General features: G+C 35.9%; 1 protein-coding gene across 5 annotated transcripts in view; it reads left to right on the forward strand.

Annotated features, from left to right (window-relative positions):
- Positions 1-244: 244 nt before the first annotated feature.
- PPP3CB (protein phosphatase 3 catalytic subunit beta) overlaps positions 245-23,757 on the forward strand; it is a 47,637-nt gene continuing 24,124 nt past the window's right edge. For 4 of the 5 annotated variants that reach the window (XM_080926082.1, XM_080926083.1, XM_080926085.1 and 1 more), the window contains exons 1-8: positions 245-408; positions 14,363-14,563; positions 15,150-15,274; positions 17,875-17,986; positions 20,891-21,036; positions 21,262-21,401; positions 21,504-21,581; positions 21,686-21,780. In XM_080926082.1, the coding sequence (XP_080782208.1) occupies positions 324-408; positions 14,363-14,563; positions 15,150-15,274; positions 17,875-17,986; positions 20,891-21,036; positions 21,262-21,401; positions 21,504-21,581; positions 21,686-21,780 (982 nt within the window). In that variant the 5' untranslated portion in view covers positions 245-323. The remainder of the gene's footprint in view (positions 409-14,362; positions 14,564-15,149; positions 15,275-17,874; positions 17,987-20,890; positions 21,037-21,261; positions 21,402-21,503; positions 21,582-21,685; positions 21,781-23,757) is intronic. The other variant, XM_080926084.1, reaches the window with a different exon arrangement.

Raw genomic sequence — 23,757 nt, forward strand, 5'->3', positions numbered from 1 at the left:
CTTTTTTTTTTTTTTTGCTTGCACGCATCAACAGCCCCTAAGTCTAGTTAGTCTGCACCCTGTCTTTCTGCATGTAAGGAATTAATTTTCACCTGATCCCTTGGACTGCTCCCATTTCTGTAGTAGCTTCAGTAATTTTGCTCAAGTCCCTGGAGCTTGTCCCGCCCCCGCCCCCGCACGCGCGGTGCATGACGGTCTTAGCCCCTCTGAAGGGAAAGAGGGTCCGCCATGTTCCCCGGCGGCGCCGCCGCTTGGCTTTGGTAGCAGCCGCCCCCGCCCCCAACCCCGCCCGGCCCGGCACCTAGCCGAGCCCCGGGCCCAGCATGGCCGCCCCGGAGCCGGCCCGGGCCGCGCCGCCCCCTCCCCCGCCCCCGCCGCCCCCTCTCGGAGCCGACCGCGTCGTCAAAGGTGAGAGGTACCCGAAGCCCTGGGGGCCTGGCGTGAGGCGCGGTGTCAGGGCGGGCGGGAGTCCGTCCCCTCAGGAGCGGGCCCGGCGGGGCGGGCGAGTGACTGGCTGCCTCCCTTGGGGAGTGGCCCCTGGGCGGGTCCCGGCTGGGCCGGGCCGAGGCGGTGGCTGCTCCGCGGTCTCCCGCTCGCCCTGCAGGCCCGGGCGGGGGTTCTGCGCCGGGTGTTGCTAACGCGGGGTTAGGGATGTCCGCCGCAGTGAGCCCCTTTCTTTCCTGCATTGCCCGTTACCGGCGCAGTGCCCGCGTTGAGCTTCCGGCTCATCGACAGCTGCACTCCCGGCTAGTCCGGGCGCACCGAGGGGCCCCGGATTCCCTTAGCCGCACGCCGTCGGACTCGTCCGGGTTCTGGCCCACGCCTGCTCCCCAGTGACAGCGCTTAGAGAGCGCCAACAGCAGGGGGTTTGCGCTCGGCCTTTAGGTGCCACCCCGCGCGGAAATTGGGAAAACCGTATGGGACTGAACAAGGGTGAAGGATCCAGGCGAGACCTAGGAACCCAGACATGGCTGCAGGACAGGGGATAGGTATTACAGGGAGGCGGGGGGAAGTCTTATGTATAGGAAGTGGTAGTTATTTTAAAAAACCGTCAGCACTTAACAGAAAGGGTTTTACGCATCACCTCTAAACACATGATATACTGTTTAGAAGAAAAAGTGAAATTCTTCTGAGCCAGGGAGGAGTTAATGGACGTTTGTATACAGATAAACAGATTTATTTAAAATAAATGGAGAGGCAGTTGAGCTTTCCTTAAAAGTCCAAGCTCTCAGAGAACCCATCTACCACACTAGTACTGTGGATATTAGTAAGAACTGAAATTATTTTTCTTCAGTGTGTAGTCAATAAGCAGAAGTCGTAAAATGAAAATCTCATCATTTAGATTGTTTGTTTTTAAAGTTATTTTAATTTTCAAAATGAGTGTCTCAAGTATAGACTGGCATATAGTTTAGTGTTAGCTTTGTTTTGCATTTTGACCATGGTTGTTTGTTTGCCATTAAAATACTTAAAACAAGAAGCCCTCTTCTCGTGTGTGTGTGTGTGTGTGTGTGTGTGTGTGTGTGTGTGTGTGTGTGTTGATTTTATTTCCCCCAGCTGTCCTGGATCGTACTCTTTAGACCAGGCTGGCCTGGAACTCAAAGATATTTCTGCCTCTGCCTCTGTCTCTCCAGAGCTCAGATTGAAGGCATGTACCACCACTGCCCAACTGTGTGTTTTCTGTTTTCAATCTGCACTTTTGGTTCTTAAAGCATGACACAAGTATTTGAACTTAGTCTTAGTCTTATGTGGTTGGGTTAGGCATTTAGAATGAATTAAATAGTTTATGAGCTGCTCCTCTTTTTTTTTTTTTTTTGCCTTTAAGGAAAGAGACAAAATCATGCTTTGATCCTATCAATAGGTGGTGGTTGAAAGAGAAGCCATTGCCTGCCTCTTTATTTTCTTAACTATATTTCCTGTATGCTTTATTTCTCTGTATACTTTTCATCAGAATGATAGCTGAGGTAACTAGTCACATTCCTGAATCATGTATTTATGTTTTCTTATGTGAATCTTGTTCCTTGTTATTTATGTGGCAGTCTTTCCCATGCTGCCTTAATGAAGGAAAAATGAGTTTACAAACAAAAGGGGAGAGTTGTAAGTCTAATACATAGCCATTTACAGTTTATTGTTTTGAAATGAAAACCGCTTTCTTAGTAGGAAAGGAGCTTGTTTGGAAAATTTCAGTTAATAAAGTTTATGGTTAAAGCATGTTGTGTATTAGTTGTATCTTCTTCATGGTGACAGCTTTCATTTCCATGTGGAATGTATTAGAATTCCTGATAAGGTGGTGGCACATGCCTTTAATACCACCACTCTGGAGGCAGAGGCAGAAAGATTGCTGTTAATTTTGAGGTCAGTCTGGTCTGTATAGCAAGTTTCAGGGTAGCCAGAGCTACATAATGTACCCTGTCTTAAAAGATAAATAAGTAAAACAACAACACATAAAGCAATCTCAAATTTCATAAGTTCAGTATATTTTTTTAGCTTTGCATATACACTACTTCATCAGATTGTTGGGGAGACTGCCAGTAGTATTGAGTACAAGTAGTCTTCCTCTGGAACTTTTCCTTTAAATTTTAGGCACAGTGCTTCTGTTCTAAAGACCTTTTATTATGGACGGTTTTTTTTTTTTTTTTTTTTTTTTTTTTTTAAGGTTGATTTTATTTTGTGTGTATGGATGTTTTGTCTGCATGTTACATATTTGTACCACATGTGTATAGTGCCCCATGAGGCCAGAAGAGGGTATTATATCCTGTGTAATTGGAGTTTCAGGAGGCTCTAAGCCATATGGGTATTGGAAACCAAACTCAGATCCTTTGGAAGAACAGGCAATTAAAGGCTCTTAACTGCTGAGCCATTTTAAGTCTGCAGACATGTAGGTTTTTAAGAGAATATAGAATGTTTTGTTAATAGTCACACTTAAGAAATACAGATATAAGTTTGAGAGATTTTAATACTACAGATGTTGCATTTATAAATGTGATGAGTCTATTACTAAAAGTTTAATAGTAACTCTGTTTCATAGTCATGGATAATTAGATATCTTGGTTAGTTTTATTTAGTTCTAAATCTGGTAGTCCAGCTACTGACTCAGTTCAAACTCTTTTTATTAGAAATTTAATAGAGAGGCTGGTTGTTGATCCCATGTACTGCCCTTACAGAGGACCAGAATTCCATTCTGAATATCTATATCAAACAGCCCACAGCTGTCTAACTCCAGTTTCAGAAGATCTTCTGTGCTTCATGGAATGCTGCATTCACCTTCATATACTCCAACAGATATATATGTATATACATACTATATATAATGAGACTATGTCTCAGAAATCCTCAAACAAAATAAAATACTCCTGAAGCTTTTGTTACTCTTTTTTTTGGGGGTGGGGTATATATTATATTTCACTTAAGAAAATGGAAACAAACAGGTTGGTGAGATGATTGGCTCAGTGGGTGAAGGTGCTTGCTGCCAAACTAACCTTAATTAATTCCTGGGACCAATATGGTGGAAGCAGAGAACCAATTCCTCTTGAAAGTTGTCCTCTGTCCTTCACTTGCATATACACACATATATGGACAAAAATAAATGGAATAAATTTAATAGAATATAGGCTTAACAAGAAAATGGAAACAGTAGGAAAAACAACTGTGCCTACATCAGTACCTGTACTGCTGAACTATTCCACACAGCCCCCTTATTTATTTATTTATTTATTTATTTATTTATTCATTCATTTATTTATTTAGAGACAGGGTTATATATAGCCAAGAGGTTGGCCTCAAAGTCAGTTATTTAGCTGAGGCTAGCCTTGAATTTATTACTGAGTTTCATTTCACCAAGTGCATGCATATACTACCATGCCTAGCAACAATTTTCTTTTATATTCAGCATTATCCTCCAATTTAATAGTTTTTATTAATCATAAATTATCACATTTTCATATTGAGCCAAAATGCTGAAAGAATATACTTTGTTTTAGACTGATTTTTTAATAGCCAGGCATATTCATTTAGCTTATAAACCAGAGTTCATTTGCCACTCTTATTTCCAATACCTTAGTTTTATTAAAATTCTTTAATTTTCATCACAGATTTGCAAATGATTCATAATATTCATACAAATGCTGATTTCATTGTTGCTCACAGATGTTTTTACTTTATATTTTAAAAGCAGTTAGTTTCATCTACATGGTATCTTATAGTATAAGTATCTTATGTATAAAGATAACTCCTTTAAAAGATTTTCCTTTTTACCCCTGTTAACATTTTAACCATACTAAGATAAAATTTTAGTACCATGTGTTCTAGAGAAAGCAAAGAAACAGAGACTATAACGTGTGTTTAAAAGAAAAGAGAAAGGGCTTTGGTAGCAAGTTACCTTAGAAAGAAAATGTCAAGAAAGAAATATAGATGCTCAGGAGAGAGTAGAAAGCCAGAGCTGTTAAATAAATAAGCAAAAATTGTAAGGGAAAAAATTGTTGAAAAGAACCATGAAGTATTAAATTGGGTGTGTTTTAGTGTCAATCATTCAACTTAATTTCATCATAAAAATGTTAATTTATATTCAGAGGTGAAATGATTGAGCTGATTGTCTTTGTACATAACATTTATTTTAGCACATTAAAGTTATAAAATAGTAATGGGACAGTGGTGGAGCATGCCTTTAATCTCAACTTTTGGGAGGCAGAGGCAAGGTGGATCTCTTGAGTTTGAGACCAGCCTGGTCTGCAGAGTGAGTTCTAGGACAGCATGACAACAGAGAAACTCTGTCTCAAAAATCAATCAACTATCAAAGAAACAAAAGGTTATAAAGTAGTAACTACTAAATTCCTGCTGTATGCTTCTTACCTTATAAGGAGACAGTGGCAGTATAGGAAGTCTTGGTCCTTAGGAAAGTAAGTACTCATGAAAAGTCAACAAATTTCATGGAATATGAATGTGGTTATGATTAATGAGGTTATTGCAGAACTAGGAAGTTGTCTCAGTTGAAGGGATGTAGTAACGTCTGGTCTGGCAGGGCTCTTTTTAAAGCCAGGGTTTCACAATGTGGTCTTCAATGACCAGGTTGGCCTTGAACCCAGATCATCTACCTACCTTTGCCTCCCTAGTGCTAGGATTGAAAGTGAGTGCCACTGCACCTTTTTTTTTTTTTTTTTAATGGGAGATAGATAAGATGGTAAAAAGCTTTTTTTTTTAGGGGGAAAGAAGCCTTGAAGAATGGAAAGGATTGAAATAAGAAGGTAGAGTCCTTTACATGTGCAGCATCTACTGTGTACATGCTTTGTACCAGGCTTTTTACTAGGAATTGGAGTATGTAACTTAGTTGTCAGTGTACTTGCCTAGCATGAAGGAAGCCCTGAGTTTCATCTATAGCACCACATAAACCAGGTTTTAGTGATACATCTCAGTATTTAGGAAGTTGAGTCATAAGTATCAGAAGTTCAAGGATATCTTGTTTGAGTTTGAAGTCAGCCTGTGATACATGAGACTTTAAAAGATAAGTAGGATACAGTCTTCACATGGCAGTGACACTGAATAAATATGAGTTAGAAACAAAGTGCTATTAGAATGATGAGGGAAATGACAATCTCAACTTAAAAAGAAAGTATCACCAGGAATAATGTTTGCAGGTACCCCAGAAAAATGAGTAGGAATAGAATAGAGAAAACAAAAAGGCAGAGTTGGGGGGGCGTAGAGAATGAGATGTATGGCAGTTAATATGTAAGGTGCTTGGCAAGGAATGGCAGATAAAGTTGAAAAGGAACCTTTTGTGTTCCAAGTTAAAAAGCTAGAATTTTAGCTTGCTATAGCAGGTTAGCCTGTGGATGATTAAGAATGCAAGCTGTACCTGGCTTTGAAAACTAGCTCTGTGATTGAATAAGCCTCAGGCAGACAAGTTCTTAACATCCTAAGTCTTAGTTTCCTCATCAGAGGTAGAGTTAATACGGTCTTTTTAATAGAGCTTGTGGAATATTAATGAGACTATTGCATGTGAAGAGTGTGCCGTACTGCCTAGCCAGGCATGTGGCTTGTTCTGAATCACTTTTTTTTTTTTTTTAAGATTTACTTTAGATATATGAATACACTGTCACTGTACTTCAGACACACAAGAAGAGGGCATCAGATCTCTTTACAGATGGTTGTGAGCCACCATGTGGTTGCTGGGAATTAACCCAGGACCTCTGGTTAAGAGCAGTCCGTGCTCTTAACCTCTGAGCCATCTCTCCAGCCCTGAATCACTGTTTTTGTTATTAAAGTAGAATAGTGATTCGTTACTATTTTGAAAGCTAACTGATGAAGTTTTATGAAACAAAATTATTAAAGAAGACAGAAACTTTACTTTGGTTTAGTTATGTTACTAGAGTAGTTCAAGAGAGGGATTGCCAAAACATTAATTAAGGGAAGAAAAAAATGTGTCTGATTATGCTTAATAATAGTAGAGGTAGATACATACTGGATAAATGATGGGGAATGGGAATGAAACAGATCAGCAACACTGCGAGATAGTAAGACTAAATTTACTTTAAGGAGATTCAATTGAACAGTTATAGGGGATTGGAATTACTTGTAAAATACTGAGAATGGTGAGTCTTGGGAAGACTTCATTGAAAAAGACCTTAAAATTTAGAATACTGAAAAATACCTCACTGAGTGAAGTGCCTATGGAAGTAAAAGCACTTCCTGTGTAAGCCTGATGCTCCAGGTTTGAGTCTAGAACCCATGGTGAAAGCAGAGAACTGGTTTTTTTCTTTTACTCAGTATAAAACTATTTTCAGTCACATAGTGTACACATTTAATCCCCGCATTTGAGAGGGAGACACAGGAGTGCTCTTAAGTTCTGCCTCAGTCTGAACTAAATAGGAGAGACTATTTAAACAAGGAAAACTTAAACAAAATAAAACTATTTAAAATTTTGAGCCTGGAAATTAGCTGTGCTTTATTTTATTGAAGATGAATAGTAGAATTAAAGTTTTCTGATAGAAATTAGATGATAAGAATTGAAGTAATATTGACACAATGCAGTTAAAAGTTGATAATGAAGATGTAAAAGAAACTTCAAGAATTTGAATAATCAAAAAGACTGAGTCATTATAGAAGCAACCCAATGATTAATAGCCTTTATCTTGCAAGGAAACTGAGTTTCCCTGCACCCATTTCTGATGGCTTAACAACCACCTGTAACTCCAGTTTCAGTGATTGTGAAGTCCTCTTCTGGCCCCAACGGCAACTGCTGTACACATGTGGTACACACACACATACTCAGGATTACTCTTTTATAAAATAAAAATATGGCTAGAGAGATGGCTCAGTTAAGAGTACTTGTTACTTTTTGCTTTTGAAGAAGACTCTAAGTTCCCAGCACCAACCTTGTAGTTAACAAGCATCTATAATTCCAGTTCCAGGAATCTTGATACTCTTTTCTGACCTCCATTTGTACCAGGCATGCACACAGCACACGTACATACATACATACATGCAGGTAAAACACACATATCTATAATAAATCTAAAAAAATTAAAGATTAAAAAAATAATCTTTTAAGAAAAAAAAAAACCCTAAGGGCTGAAGAGATAGCTCAGTGGTTAAGAGCACTGGCTGCTCTTCCAGAGGTTCTGAGTTCAATTCCCAGCAACCACATGGTGGCTCACAACCATCTGTAATGAGATCTGATGCCCTCTTCTGGTGTGTCTGAAGACAGCTACAGTGTATTTATATGTAATAAATCTTAAAAAAAAAAAAAAAAAAAAAAACCTAAAATCCAGGAAGGGTTTTTAAAAGTCCACATTTTTTTTTTTTTTTTTTTTTTTTTTTTTTTTTTTTAAATCTGAGCGATTGTTGTGATACCATGCAAGTTTCAGGTCATCCAGAGCTACATGCATAGTGAGACTGTTGTGTTTTATAAAAGAAGAAAGAGGCCAGAATATGTTATATAGAGCTGGGTATTGTGAGGTGAGGTGAGGTGAGAGGGCTGCCTCAGCAGGCCCATGCTGAGGCATCCCTTCCCCCTGAGGTACCAGCCATGCAACAGGTTTAATACAGAATAGAGTTTATTTAGGACATGAGAAAGGAATTGGGAAGGGAGTGGAGAAAGACTAGACTAGACTAGAGCCCGGCCAGGAACGTGAAAAGAGAGCAGGGAAGGAGAAGGGGAGAAAGGGTCAGGGAGAGAAGAGTATGAGAGTGAAGAGGGGGCAGACAGCCCCTTTTATAGTTAGCCAGGCATACCTGGCTATTGTGGGGCAGAGCCTAGAAGGAATGCTAGCAGAGATCCTATCACAAACAAAACAGAATGGGAAGAAGTCCATGAAGTAAGGCAGTGAGATACTGAGTTAAAAAATAAAATGCAAAGCCAGGTAAGTTATTATTAGAACCCAAGAAGAGAGAATTAATTACAAGATAGGGAATAGTGTAGAAGCCAGATAATGAGAAGTTTGCCTGGAAGTGCCAGGGACTAGCCAAATTGGAGACTATGGATTTGTAGTATTACTGGGTGATTTTGATAATTTTATACTTGCCACAAAAACTTATAAGTTAAGTTATTTGAAAATTGGGATTTTTGCCTGCCAAGCAGTATGGAAAGACAGAAAGAAGGGCAAAACATCTAGAATGCTTTAAAAGTGAATGGATGATGGAGTAGCTTCATTGTAAGAATTAAAAGTAACCAGAAAGGAAGTGATAAGAAAGGACTCTGCAGGTTTTTTTTTAAGTATTTGTTTTTATTTATTTGTGTGTGTGTTATGCTAAAGATTTATTTTTGTGTGATTGTTGTGCTCAAACTCAAACATATGCATGTGTGCAGAGGTCAGAAGAGAAAATCAAATCTGGAGCTGGTGCCACAGGTATGAGCCACATGACATAGGTTCTAGGAACCGAACTCCAGTTTTTTTGTTTCATTTTACAGTGCTCCTCCTGGAACCCAGGGCCTTGGTAAATGCTGAGAAAATATTCTACCATTGAGCTATACAAGCTCAGATCTCCAAGTTCTTAATATAGACTCACACTGTAGATGAAGAAAAGGGAGTGAAACCAGAACATAAATGGGTTTGGTCCTTTAGGGATTGCAGTTCAGGAGGTGGAGTAATAATCATGGAAAGTTCATACCTCTTAGTTCTTCAGTTTTAGGTAGATCATGTATTTGGATATTGACAATGAAAGAATTTAGAAGGGATATGAGATTAGGATGACAGAAAACAGTTTAAATTTAGTAGATGGCAGAGACATGAGTCAACTACTTAGAAGATAATATCTCAAAGAAAGACTTTGATTTTGGTCTTTAGTATAGTGACAATGTTGAAAATTATAATGGAGAGAAAAAATTGAATTATAGACCATGGAAAAGCAAGCAGGATCCACTTTGAAAACAATATTTTCCTTTAGGAGAGGCAGGATTTAATTAAGCTAGAGAGATAAGTAATATGTGAACAGATAGTTTGTGTATGTTAATGGGAGAAGGGAGTTTTGTGTTTGTTGTTAATTTATAAAAGGACTTCTAGAGTCCTCAAAAGTTATTGGAAGAGGAGAACACTAGAAGAAAATGTCATGAAGAAAAGGACAGTAGGTAATTTAGAAGCATAGAAGTACAGTGAGTATCTTAAGGATTTGTCAATAATAAATGGGAGTAGTAGGAAGCATAGATAGGGTTAACTGATCACAGGAGAAAAGTTGTTTATTTAGTACAGGTTACCTTTGCTTTAGAATTGGAGGCCTCAAAGGGTTAAGGTTTTACAGGTTTTACTTAGAATGAGAAGCAATATTAATTTCCAAGATTCTTTGCTTACTGATGACACGGTAAGATTTCTGGTTCTCTTTCATCCCTGATCAATCTACATCTTCAGTTTAATTTTTTAAATATTTTAATTTTTTGGGCTTTTTAATATTTTAAATTAAAAAAATATTTTCATTGGTGTTCTGCCTCCATGTATATTTGTATGAGGGTGTGAGATTCCCTGGAACTGGAATTGCAGACAGTTGTGAACTGTCATGTGGGGGCTGAGATTTGAATTTGGGTCATTTGGATGAGCAGCCAATGTTCTTAACTGCTGAGACATCTATTTCTCCAGCCCCCTCCATCCATATGTATTATATGATGACCTGGAGCTTGCTGTATAGACCAGACTAGTGTTGAGCTCACAGAGGCACTCCTGCCTCTGCCTCTGCCTCTGCCTCCTGAGTGCTACGATTGAAGGCATGTTTTGCTTTGTTTTCTGCTTTGTTGTTGTTTTTTAAATTTATTTACTTTACAACCCAATATCAGCCCTTCTTCTCCTAGTACCCCCTTATGTAATCCCCCCACTCCCCTAAGAAGGAAAAGCCCCCCTCTGGGTATCAACCCCCTTCCCACCTCCCATCCCACCCTGAACATCCAGTTGCTACAGGACTAGGCACATCCTCTCCCACTGAGACCAGACTAGGCTGTCCATTTGGAGGTGTGAGATTTACAAGTAGGCAGGTAGGCAACAGGCTCAGGGACAGCCCCTGCTCCAGCTGTTTGGAGGACCTGCATGAAGACCAAGCTGCTCATCTGCTACATGTGTACAGGAGGCTTAGGTCCAGCCTGTGCTTGTTCTGTGGTTGGTGATTCAGTCTTCTGGAGTCCACAAGAGTCCAGTTTAGGTGACTTTCTTGGTCTTGGACTTTGTGGAAGATCTATCTTCTTCGGGTCCCTCAAATCTTTTTCCTAATTCCTCAAGCTTCATCTACTGTTTGGATGTGAGTCTCTGCATCTCTTTCCATTGGCAATTGGATGGAGCCTCTCAGAGGACAGTTATGCTAAGTTCCTGGATGTAAGCATTTCATTATATAAGTATTTCAGTATGCAAGATAAGTGTTGGGTTGGTTCTTGCCATGGAGTGGGTCTCAATTTGGGGTGGTCATTGTTTGCCAGTCCCTCAGACTATGCTCTTTGTTCCTGCTCACCTTGTACACAAGACATGTTTTGGGTCAGAGGCTTTGTGGGTGGGTTGCTGTCCTTTTACTGGTAATCCTGCCTGGCTACAGGAAGTGGCCACTTTAAGATCCATATCCCCCACTGCTAGGAATCTTAGCTGTTTTGCTTTGTTTTTAAGACAGGATTTTGCTATATAGTCGTGATTGGCCTAAAAGTATGTTGAATCATGACAGTTCTCTTATTTCAGCCTCTCAATATCTAGGATTAGAGCCATCTCAGCTAAGGCTATTATTTTTACATTTTATTTATACAGTGTAAGTACTTGTGTATACAGTGCACATGGATGTGCAGTGTAGCCAGACCACCTCATTCTGAACTGTAGCCTAGTTCTTTTTTTTTTATAATATGTATATATTTTGTGCTTGCATGCACATGCTATTGTGACTGGGTGGTCAAAGAACAATTCTGTTCATGTGGATCTCTGGGATTAAACTCAGGAAATCAGGCTTTAAAATTTTTTTTTTGTTAAACCACTGAGCCATCCCTCCTCCTTTGCTTTCTGGGACAGGGTCTTTCACTGGGATCTGATGTTCAGAGTAGGCTTTGCTGGCTGGCCAGCAACTCCAGGGATCTACTACCTGTCTTTGCCTCTCTAGCACTGAGATTACAGGTGACTGCCATTATATCAGGCTTTTTTTTTTTTTTTTTTTTGTGGGTGCTAGTGGCCAAACCCAGGTTGTCATGCACTTTAACAACTGGGCTATTTGTCTAGTCCTTCATACTTATAGTATAAAATTCTCTCTTGTTTTATACTATTTAATAAACTTCAAGTTAAATTCATAAACTTACTAGGTTCATGTGGTATGTTTTCTTATGTATATGACCTCAAAAATGTGCCTTTATGCTATCAAAAATGGATAGGCCTGGCGATGCAGGCACATAACTATAATTAATTCCAGAACTTAGAGGCAGAGACAGGAGGATCCTCAGTCAGAGCCAGTCTAGTTTACATATGGAATTAGACCAGCCAGACTACCTACCTGAGATGGATGAAGACTCATCTCAAAAAATTGGTGGTATGGTGTTGGTGGTGTTGGAGGAGAGATGACAGACAAGAAATCCAAAAGAAGGACAAACACTGTCTCATGTTTCATTCCATTTGTAAATACTATTTAATTGTACAGTTGGTGATTACTTGTGGAAATCATAAATACATACTTTAGGAATGGAAAAAGTTAACTACTTCAACAGTAAGACTTATGGCACCTCTTGAGTAAAGTTAATTGTGAAAGGGTTTTATGAATATTGAAAAACTGCTGTATCATATAATTTAGATTGAAATAAAAATGATTTGCTAACTCTAGTAGGAAGGATGCATTAATATTAATGCATTGATATTAAAGATATATATAAAGACAGGGTGAAAGTAGTTTGTGAATAATGAGTAGGTGAAAAAAGCAGTATTGCTATATTACAATGTGTTGTTTAAATATATGTAGGCAGTAAAATAAGTTAAATTATATAGTTAAGCATTTGACTTTAGTTTTATCTACATCCCTAAAAGATCATATAAAAATTGATCAGAAAACATTGTTTTATGTTTGTATTAAGAGCATGGAAGATGGGGGCTGGAGAAATGGCTCAGTGGTTAAGAGTACTGACTGCTCTTCCAAAGACCCTGAGTTCAATTCCCAGCAACCACATGGTGGCTCACAACCAATCTGTAATGGGATCTGATACTCTCTTCTAGTGTGTCTGAAGACAGTGACAGTATACTCCCATAGATAAAATAAATTAAATCTGAAAGAAAAAGCCATGGAAGATGGACTAGCAAAAGATATCAACATGTAAAGGCACTTGCTACCCTAGCAATCTGAGTTTGATCCTAGAACCCATGTTTAGATGGTGTAAAAAAACAAACCCATAAAATTGTCTTCTGACCTCCACACACATATTGTGGCACATGAACTCACACACATCATGTTGACTAGTGGTTCTCAACTTCCCTATTACTGTAACCCTTTAATACAATTTATCATGATGTAGTGACCCCCAGCTATAAAATTACTTTCATTACTATGTAATTTGCTACTGCTAATGAACCATAATGTAAATACCTTGTGTTTTTCAATGGTCTTAGGTGACACTAAACAGAGTGAGAAATACTTATATAGTCACATAAACACATACTATAATAATTATTTTAGAGCTAATATGGAAGATTATCTTCCTTGCATTTTATTTCATATTTTGGTATATGTAGTTTATATATATATACATATATATACATATATATATATAATTTTATTTTGTTTGTTTGCTTGTTTTGAGACAGGGTTTCTTTGTGTAAATCTGGTTATCTTAGGACTACTTTGTAGACCAGGCTGACCTTAAACTCACAGAGTTTTAAGCCTCTGCACTACCACTGCCTGGCATAAATTATATTTTATAGTTAAGTGTGCATTGTAATCAAAGGGTTCAGGCTGAAAATGTTTTGTAGTAAGGAAAAAGCTTTAGGTATGATTTTTTTTAAACCATTTTTAACAAAGAACATGTTACTATATGTAGTTTGTTATTCCCCATCCCCACTCCCTGGGTATTAGGGATTGAATCTAAGGAATGCCTTGCATTTGTGAGGCAGGTACTCTACCACTGAGCTATAGTCCAGATCTTACAGAGTTCAGCTAGCTAGTTTCCCCTCATTTATATTTACTTACTTATTTATTTGCTTGTGTGTGTGTGTGTGTGTGTGTGTGTGATATTTATTTTTTGAGGCAAGCTCTCAGTAGCCTAGGCTGAACCCAGATTTTAAAGGCAAGTGATTCTCTATGAGTCTGTGATCAACCTGATGTACATGTGAACCCCAGGAAAGCCAGGACTATGTAATGAGACTTTTAAATAATTGGTTATTTTATTTATTTACATTTCAGATGTTATTCCCTTCCCAGTTTCCCGTACACAAACCCTCTATCTCATCCCCTTCCCCTGCTTCTGTCAGGGTGCCCTCCCCCCCCCCCCCCCCCCCCCCCCCCGCCAATCCATTCCCACCTCAACGCCCTAGTATGAGACTCCTAAGAAATACTGTTTTTTCTTTCTTTCTTTCTTTCTTTCTTTCTTTCTTTCTTTCTTTCTTTCTTTCTTTCTTTCTGTGTGTGTGTGTGTGTGTGTGTGTGTGTGTGTGTGTGTGTGCGCGCGCGCTAGCATGCGCATGTGCTCATGTTCGCACAAGAACACTTAACATGTAGGAGGGCCTGGGTTTCATCTCAAAATTACACACAAAGAGTAATTTGATTATTCCTTTAGAAAAAAATTTGTTTAAATTAACACTTGTAGCCATTAAATGAAGAAGAAAAAAAAACCTGGTGCTTTTCAAATCTATTTTTAAAAATTTTACTCAGTTTTATTTATCTAAATCCAATTATTAGTTTCTGTGTTAATGTATTGTTCCTTATTTTATGTTCATTTAAAAAAATGCAGCTGTTCCCTTTCCCCCAACTCATCGGTTGACATCTGAAGAAGTGTTTGATATGGATGGAATACCCAGGGTTGATGTTCTGAAGAACCACCTGGTAAAAGAAGGTCGGGTAGATGAAGAAATTGCACTAAGAATTATCAATGAGGGTGCTGCCATACTTCGGCGAGAGAAAACCATGATAGAAGTAGAAGCTCCAATTACAGGTAAACTTTTGTTTTGGATATTACTAAACCAGTATTTAGTTGATTGGAGAGAAAGCTGTTTCCCTTTCATCACATAGTTACTGATTAATAGTGTATGTACATTGTCTTGATTTTACAAATTTCTGTATTTACACAAAACTAGTCTAATATGCTTTTATGAAGGTTTCATCAGTTGTATTGGCCATACTTCAGTTTGATTCAACACCTTACTTTGCTCTTAATTACTAGTGGCAAATGGTATTAGATACCTACAGTGATCATTTGAAGGTCATTGCAAAGTACTGAGTTAAAATGGGGGTTTATTGCCAGCATTATAATCTTGTCATCCTTAATTCTAAAAGAGATTTATAAATTTAGAGAAAAAATTCATTACTGACCCAAATCTTGTTACTTCTGATACATCTTGTTTTAGATCTTGAGCATCTGAACATTGGCTAGATATAATCCATATGATGACTCTTCATAGGCCACTCTTCAGATAGTTCTTTATAGCATTTATACTATCTCATGTTACAGCAGTTAGAGTTTAAGTAATATTTGTTTATTTAGAGGCTTTTTTTCATATCTAATAATCTTCTTGTTTCAGTGTGTGGTGACATCCATGGCCAATTTTTTGATCTGATGAAACTTTTTGAAGTAGGAGGATCACCTGCTAATACACGATACCTTTTTCTTGGTGATTATGTGGACAGAGGTTATTTTAGTATAGAGGTAATAATCATATACTGTCATTTGATTTGCTATTGTTAATATAAATTATTTATATTCCTAGTACAGTAAGTTTCTAAAAATATTTGTATTGGGTTCTTTTTAATACCTCTGTATATTCTGAAATAGTAGGAAAAGCTATCATTTATTCCTTTTTCAGACCATCCAATTAGTTTTCTTTGTGTCATTTCCTATAGTTATAATTGTTTTTCTCCCAGTGGAAATGAGCAGACTGGGATCTTTATTTTCTTGTTATCTCATGGCTTATGAGCTAAAGGTGCTCATTTCTTTTTTTACCTTCCTTGCCACTAAGGGCAGTAAACCATGAGAAACATGATATTCCCTTTAAGTGAAGTATTTTATGATTCTTTTATTGCTTAAACTCTAGATCTATCTAATCATGATGGTATTAAGATCTAAGACTATCTGAAACAATTCTTTTAAACTTAAGAGGCATTAAAATGACCTATTGTTTGTTACTTAATCCAGTGATTCTTTTTGTTTCTTTCCTTTTTAATTGTATGAAGTATGAAAAATACAGGATGGCCTGTATTTTCTAACATGTATGTATCTCTTCTTTCTTTAAATGAAAAATGGGACCATATGAAAACACTTTTCTTTATAAGGTTTTACATATCTGTACACTATAATGTCTTTACAAACTGGTAAATACAAATCTAGAGTCATTTTAAACAGCTGCATTATCTTCCATTGAATAAACAAGCAATAACTTGTTAGACACTTAAGGTTCCCAAGTCTTTTTTTTTTTTTTCGTTACAAAGATACCTTATTGGGACATTGTAGTGCTATATTTTTTGTGTATTTACCCTATTATTTCTATAGGACAGATTTGTTAAGTAGACTTGCTTAGTCAAAGCTCTATCGGTATATAATTTATGTTACACATTTAATATATTCCAACCAGGTTTAAGCATTAACAGATACTGGTTAATTTAGTCCTCACAACATTGTGATGAGGTAAGTACTGTTATTTTATCCATTCAGTACACAAGAAACCTAAGGATTGAAGTTAAAGTAATTTGGCCAAGGTTACAGAGTAAGTCCCACTGTCTGGAGTCTGACCCTAATGGGTATTGAGGCCTTCTTATCTAGCAAACTTCGGTTCTATTTAGTGTTACATGTATCCACTTCTAAGGATTTTTCAGGGTACTGTACTTCTCAGTAAGGACTTTGGGAATGTATCCATTCCTTTCCTTAGGAATTTTATTATTCTAGTTGGTTGTTCTTCCCATTCATAATTCTATTATTAAACCTTTTAATCTCTTCTGAATTACCTCAGGATTTTAAGAAAAATTAGAAAGTGGTCCTGCCTAACAAAGAATTTAGTCTAATTGACAAAATCAGAAGGTAAAACTTAGTTGTTACTGAGCACATCAGTGTATATGCACTTACTTAAAATTATTTTGTAGCTTAGTTAATAGTAGATTTACTATTACAATAAGAAGATAAAATATCAAAAACAAGTACAGTTTAGTTTCAGTAGATACTGGTTTTACTATAAAAAATAAAACTAAGGTCTAAATAGTTATCCTTGTCTTGTTAGACTTGGTTAAAATAATTTTTTGTATTATATAAACATTTATTTCTTAAAATCATAACAAAATATTAGTCTTTTATGTTAAATCTAGAGAAAACCATGTATATAAAATGCTGTTTCATTGTTTTTAAATTATAAAAATTGCATTTTTTAAATTAAATTATATCAATGGTTCTCAACCTTCTTAATGTTGTGAAGACTCCCAACAATAAAATTATTTTTGTTTCTACTTTGTAACTATAATTTTGCTTCTGTTATAAATCATAATATAAATATCTGTGTTTTTTGGTGGTCTTAGGCAACCCCTGTGAAAGGGTCATTTGATCTGTGCAGCGGCATTACCCTCAGGTTGAGAACCACTGGATTAGATCATAAATATATGCCTTATGTAAGGAATTATTTGCAAACAACAAAGCAAACAGGAAATGTGGCCCTGTGTTAGCTTGTGTGACACAATACTTAAGATGAAAGGATCAAACCTGTCTTTATCCTGTGGGAGCTTTGTGATTTTTGGATAGGTTACTTAACTTACTCTTTTAGTTTCTTTATATATAAAATAGAGATAAGATGATAGTTGCTCTTTGGCCTTTTGGCTAAGATAAAGTGGGAGAGCTAGTAAATACTTCATAATTTGAGGAGTAAAAGAAACACTTTGATAGTGAAAAATTGTAAGGCATTCTAGTGCTCATCACATTTTAAGTACTCTATAGATATTAGCTATTATTATTTTTTGCATTGTTATCTTTACTAATATGCTTAAGAAAAGAAGCCATTTTGCTAAGCTATATTAAGCAATCTGTAAATGTAAAGTAATTAAGTAGATTTAACTTACTGATTCAGCAAGTATTCATTACTCTTCTATTTGCTAGCTAGCTTTTCTTGAAGACTCAAAAGTCTGATTTCATGAAGCTTATATTTATTAAGGAATAAAGAGCAATAATAAAGAGTAATGGAATTTGTAAGGATAATATAGTTAGAAGATAAAAAGTGAAGATCAACTTAGTTAAATACAAGGAAAGTTCACTGGAAACATTTTTTTTTTCAGTGTGTCTTGTATTTATGGGTCTTGAAGATTCTATACCCAAGCACATTATTCCTTCTGAGAGGCAACCATGAATGCAGACACCTCACTGAATATTTTACCTTTAAGCAGGAATGTAAGTACTTTTAGAGGTGATGTTTCCAGTTCTTTGTGTCTCTTTGGGATGACATGGGTAGTAAGACATAACAAAGACTTTATACTGCAACACTTAAAAACATATTCCATGACCACTCTTGTGCACATTTGAGAAAAAAAAATTGTTAAAAGTCTTTCAAGTTAATTTTCTATTAAATTTTATAGATGTAGGTATGAGTAGTTTGTTTTTTTTTAAGTGATGTGATAATTTTATGTATTTATAATACATGTATAGTTTTAATGTTAACATTTTTTCTAGTAGGAAAAGCCAAGACCAAAGGGGTGGTGGTGGTATTGTTCCCTAACAGATTAAATAAAAAAATTTATTTTTACTTTATGCATATGAGTATTTTTGCTTGGATGCATGTGTACCACATGTGTACATGGAGGTCAGAAGATCCCCTGGAACCAGAGTTACAGATAGTTTTGAGCTGCCATGTGGGTGCTTGGAATTGCACTCTGGTTCTCTGCAAGAACAGTCAATGCTCTTAATCTCTGAGCTATTTTTCCAGTCCTCCATTGCTATTTTTTTATGTCTCAATTTTGAGTCATCCTAAAAATACAAATTATTTATCTTTTCATCACTATCTCAAAAATACTATTAATGGACTCAGTTTTTTCCTTTAAATTTATTTTTATTATTTTAAATTAAGAGTGTGCCTGTGTCTGAGTATGTATGTGTACATGTGTGTAGGTACAGGTGGAGTCCAAAGGCAGCATATCTCTCTGGAGTTGAGTTACAGGTGGTTGTGTGTTACTTAATGTGAGTGTTGGTAACTAAACTTAGGTTTTCTGGAAGAACAAGTGCACTTAACCACTGAGCCATCTTTCCAGACCTGAACTGAAATTCTAAACCTGTAACATTTATCCTTTTTTTTTCTGTCAACTTAAGTAGTAATAATCTATAAGCAACTCTATGATATATTGAGATCCAGGGCTGCATACTGAGACTTTTTATATAAAAAAAGGAGAAACAATGAGTAGGGAACATAAAGACAAAGAAGAAACAACATAGACTATTACAGATACAGTCATCTAATTTCAAGAATGAGGCAATCAAATATAAGATGAAAATGGAAAATACATGTTTGATCTAAGAGATCAAATTAAAATTTTTATTAGACCACATTACTAAACAATTGGTCTGTCAGTTGTCTATAAGCTAAGATACCCTAGTTGTATAGATTTTTTTCTTTAGATTATTTTATTTATAGTTATGTTTATGGGTATATGTCTGTGTTGGTGCGTGTTAGTGCCAGATGCAACTGAAACTTGGAACAGTTATAGGTGGTTGTGAGATAGATGTCTGATGTAGGTGCTGAAACTCAAAATTTCAGTCCTTTGGGAGAGCACAGTGTGCTCTTAATTGCTGAGCCATTTCTCTAGCCCCAGGATTTTTCTTATGTTTGATTGTTACTAAAGATTATGGGTTAGTCATCCTCCCTATCATTATGCATGTGCATATTTCCCCACATTTAGACCCAGGAAAAAGAGACCATAGAATCTCCTTAGTATTAGGTCTCATCAGCCATGTGTTTACCCTGTAGGTAAGATAAACCTCTATCTTGAAGTCAGAAATAAATAAGAGAAAAAAAAAAGAAGGGAAAAAACTGATGTCTTTTTGTTTTTCTATAAAACAAAGATGTCGCTTAAAACAATTAGGAATTTAATGAGCTGTTAGATTCAGGAATGTGCTTTTTTTGTTTTTAAGATTTATATATTTTATTTTACATAAGTGTACTGTAGCTGTCTTTAGACACACCAGTAGAGGGCATCAGATCCCATTACAGATAGTTGTGAGCCATCATGTAGTTGGTGAGAATTGAACTCAGGACCATTGGAAGAGCAGTCAGTGCTCTTAACTGCTGAGCCATCTCTCCAGCCCACATAACTCTAAAAGTAAACAATAGTTTGATTTGATAGGGTTTTGTCTTTCATGTGTTTCTGTATTGGCTTCCTGCTTCCCTGCTCATTTTAGATCATCAAGTAGGTGAACTTTGAATTTTGTTGTAATGATGTGGTGGTCTGTCTGTAATAATAATTTTAGGGTTATTTAGTATTTAAAATTAAGTTACTGTTAAAAGTTTAATCTCAAAGTAGTTTTAATTTTTCTTTATTAGACCTTTGGAAGTTCAAAGTTGAACTGTGTTTAGAGACTTCATTTATTGATTTTTATAATATTTTATGACTGTTTATTACATGTCAAAAATTAATTTAGAGAGAGCATATATTTATCTTTGTGAGACTGATAACTTTGCAAACTTCTGTTTACTCTTAGGATGGAGAGGCTTTTAAAAAGATTTATGTACAGTAAACTTAATTCTTTGTGATGTTGTATTTCTATGAATTTTAACAATTGCACAGTAGTGCCCATTACTGTATTTGTGTTACAGAAGTGTTCTTATGCCATAAATTTATTTTTGCTGTGTTTTAGGGTTTGGTTTTTTGTTTTGTTTTGTTTTTTCTTTTTCACCCATTCTCTACTTATATGACTAACTGATGACTACCACGCAAATCTTTCCTGTGTTTCCTTGCTTTGGCTTCAGTAGTCAGTTTAGAAGACTTCCCTATAACAATTGAAACAAGCTATTCAAAACTCACTACAGAAGAAAAAAGTATAAAATATTATGAAGAGAATAAGAAAAATCCTGTATTGGTGTATATTTAAAGAATAACCCAGCCTGTAAGATGGCTCAGCAGATAAAGACTTGCCATCAAGCCTGATAAACTTGTTTGATAGTCCAAACCCATGTTGAAGAAAGAGAATTGAATCTTGAAAATTGTTCTTTGAAAAGAATGTATATACATATATATACAACTAAATAAATGTAAAAACATTTAAAGTAGCTAAGAATTTTCAGATGCTAATATTTTTATTTTCTAGGTAAAATTAAATATTCAGAAAGAGTCTATGAAGCTTGTATGGAGGCTTTTGACAGTTTGCCCCTTGCTGCACTTCTAAACCAACAATTTCTTTGTGTTCATGGTGGACTTTCACCAGAAATACACACACTGGATGATATTAGGAGAGTGAGTATAACCAGCTTCTGAAGTTGGTTCCTGTTTACAATATTTTGATTAGAGAGTTTTTAAAAGCATCAAATTTATTTTCACTGATAAGATTAGATAATGATAAAAATTTATATACTAGTTAATAGCTCCTGATCATTTATTTAGAACAATGTAGTACAGACTATACTCAAAGTTGGGATCACTTTCTTATGTGCATTTTTTTTTATGTCTTTTATTTCACAGTTAGATAGATTTAAAGAGCCACCTGCATTTGGACCAATGTGTGACTTGCTATGGTCTGATCCTTCTGAAGACTTTGGAAATGAAAAATCACAAGAACATTTTAGTCATAATACGGTTCGAGGATGTTCTTATTTTTATAAGTAAGGAAAAACATCCAAGATTAATCACATTTTTGTTATATAACAAGTTTATGATTCATATGAAAAGAATTATTTGACTTAATTTACTCTTTTTTCCTACAGCTATCCAGCAGTATGTGAATTTTTGCAAAACAATAATTTGTTATCGATTATTAGAGCTCATGAAGCTCAAGATGCAGGGTAAGAATTCTGTTTTCTTAGCCCAAAATTAGACTTAAATACAAATCAAACTTAGTAATCATGATTGATGCTTTACGATGCATATTAAGCTATTTGTTTTGCAGCTATAGAATGTACAGAAAAAGTCAAACTACAGGGTTTCCTTCATTAATAACAATTTTTTCGGCACCTAATTACTTAGATGTCTACAATAATAAAGGTAAGATGTTGTTGATAAAAACATGTATAGACAACTTAGCCTTTTAATTTATTTTAAAAATAATATGGGGCATTGTTTGAAACTGTCCAAATCCTATAAAAACCTAAGATATAAGGGAGGGGAAAGAAAAATAAATAAAACTCAAAATGTGCACTCAAGTTGTATGCAGTGTACTCTATAACTTGTTTCTCTTAAAGCTATTTCTAAACGTGCTCTGAGTTAAGCACAGCCACAGATGATTGTGAGTTAAGTACTACCCCTGATGAGTTTCCTAAACCCTCTCTTAAATCTTCCCGTGTAACTGAGAATGTTTTCATGTTTGTGTAGTCGTTGCTCTCACCATTTCATTTGCAGTGTCTCCTTGTTTACTTTGTCATGTTGCTTGTTTTATGTTGACCAGTACAGGTTATCTTGTTTTTTTCCCCTTCTTTTTCTTCAGTTTAAATTACTTCTGTAAGATTTCAGGTTTTTTTTTTTTTTTTTTTTTTTTTTTTGCTTTGATTTTTGATTTTGTTTTTTTAAATAATCCACTTTGGTTTACTTTTAGAGCTACCCTTTCTTTTATTTACTTTTAACCTTTTCCTTATATCCTTTTTCTTTACCTCCTATTCTAGGCAACTATTTTTCTCCCTTCTCCCCTTTCTCCTAATTTGATCTGACTATAAAGATTGGATTTCATTTTATTCTGAACATAATTTACTGATTGAAAATGCTTCAGGTTTGTAATCTAGTTAAATTTGTTCCAGGGACATGGAAGATGAGATGGGGTTTACGTAGTTCATGTCTTCAGAGGAGGAAATTAAGATGCCAGCTTCTATTCTGTCTGAGCATGTCTAGAATTCAGTTGAAATTATAGCTTCAGGGTCAGACTAGATTAGATGTGCTCTGAGAAAAAAACAGAAGGTCAAAGATGTTAAAAGGTAATGTAGAAAGATAATAAGACCATTGCTAAATGTGGGTCATGGTTTGAAAGACTTTTGATGATGGTAGTTGAGAGTTAAAAGATTTAAATGTTAGTCTGGGGTTAAACAGCATACTAGATGATTTTCATATAGGATATGCTATAAGAATATAACAATACTCAATGATACATGGCTTCATTTTTTTCGAGATCAAAATTGATTGGTACATCTGTCTACCAGTACCCAAACTCTTAACATAAAAGGAGCAAGTATTCTCTGTTAAGTTGATTGCTGCCTTACTGCTTATTTCTTGTGACTTTGACTTAGGACACTAAGGAAATCAGTTTTTATTTTTATTTTTTAAAACTGACACTCAAACCACTAAATGTTCTGTCAGAATCAGATGTTTTAGTAGATCTGATTTGTGTATAAATGATGTTAATAATTTGAGTATTTATATAGAATGGGCATATTTGTGATGTTTCATTCTCACCCAAAAGGCGTATTCCTGATTTTGTATTTTTTGTCTTTTCTCCTTTAAATAAAATGTCTGAAAGGTTGGTATCAGCATAATTTCTGAGACAATTTTTAAGTTGTTTTTGTTTAACATGTGAGTTGTATCGGGGAAAACATATTTGTGAGTTAGTAAATGGTAGCACAGAGCAGGGTTGCTTTTGGTTCTATGTTAACTAGAATTTCAAATGTTGGATTTAGTGTCTCCATTTCAGTGCTTTTTGTTAAAATAAAAGGGAGAGGGGGATAATCCACCTGATCATAAGGTGAACATACTTTGTGGCCATACTTTCCTGCCATAATGTATTAATCCAGCTGAGATCCAAAGCAATAGGCAAATTAATCATGAACTGAAATCTCAGAATTATGAGCCAAAGTTAACCTTTATTTCTACATTGAAAAAGATACATATTTATAGAATGCATTATACTTTTTAAATGATTTCATATGGAACACATTCTCTGATCTTTAACTTTCAACAGATAGGCAGAGTGGACGTTTTTATTTCATCTTATAAATGGCCAGATTAGTTAAATGATAATGAGTTGCATAGCCAATACAT

This window comes from Micromys minutus (assembly GCF_963924665.1).
Source record: "Micromys minutus genome assembly, chromosome: 12".
NCBI lineage: Eukaryota > Metazoa > Chordata > Mammalia > Rodentia > Muridae > Micromys > Micromys minutus.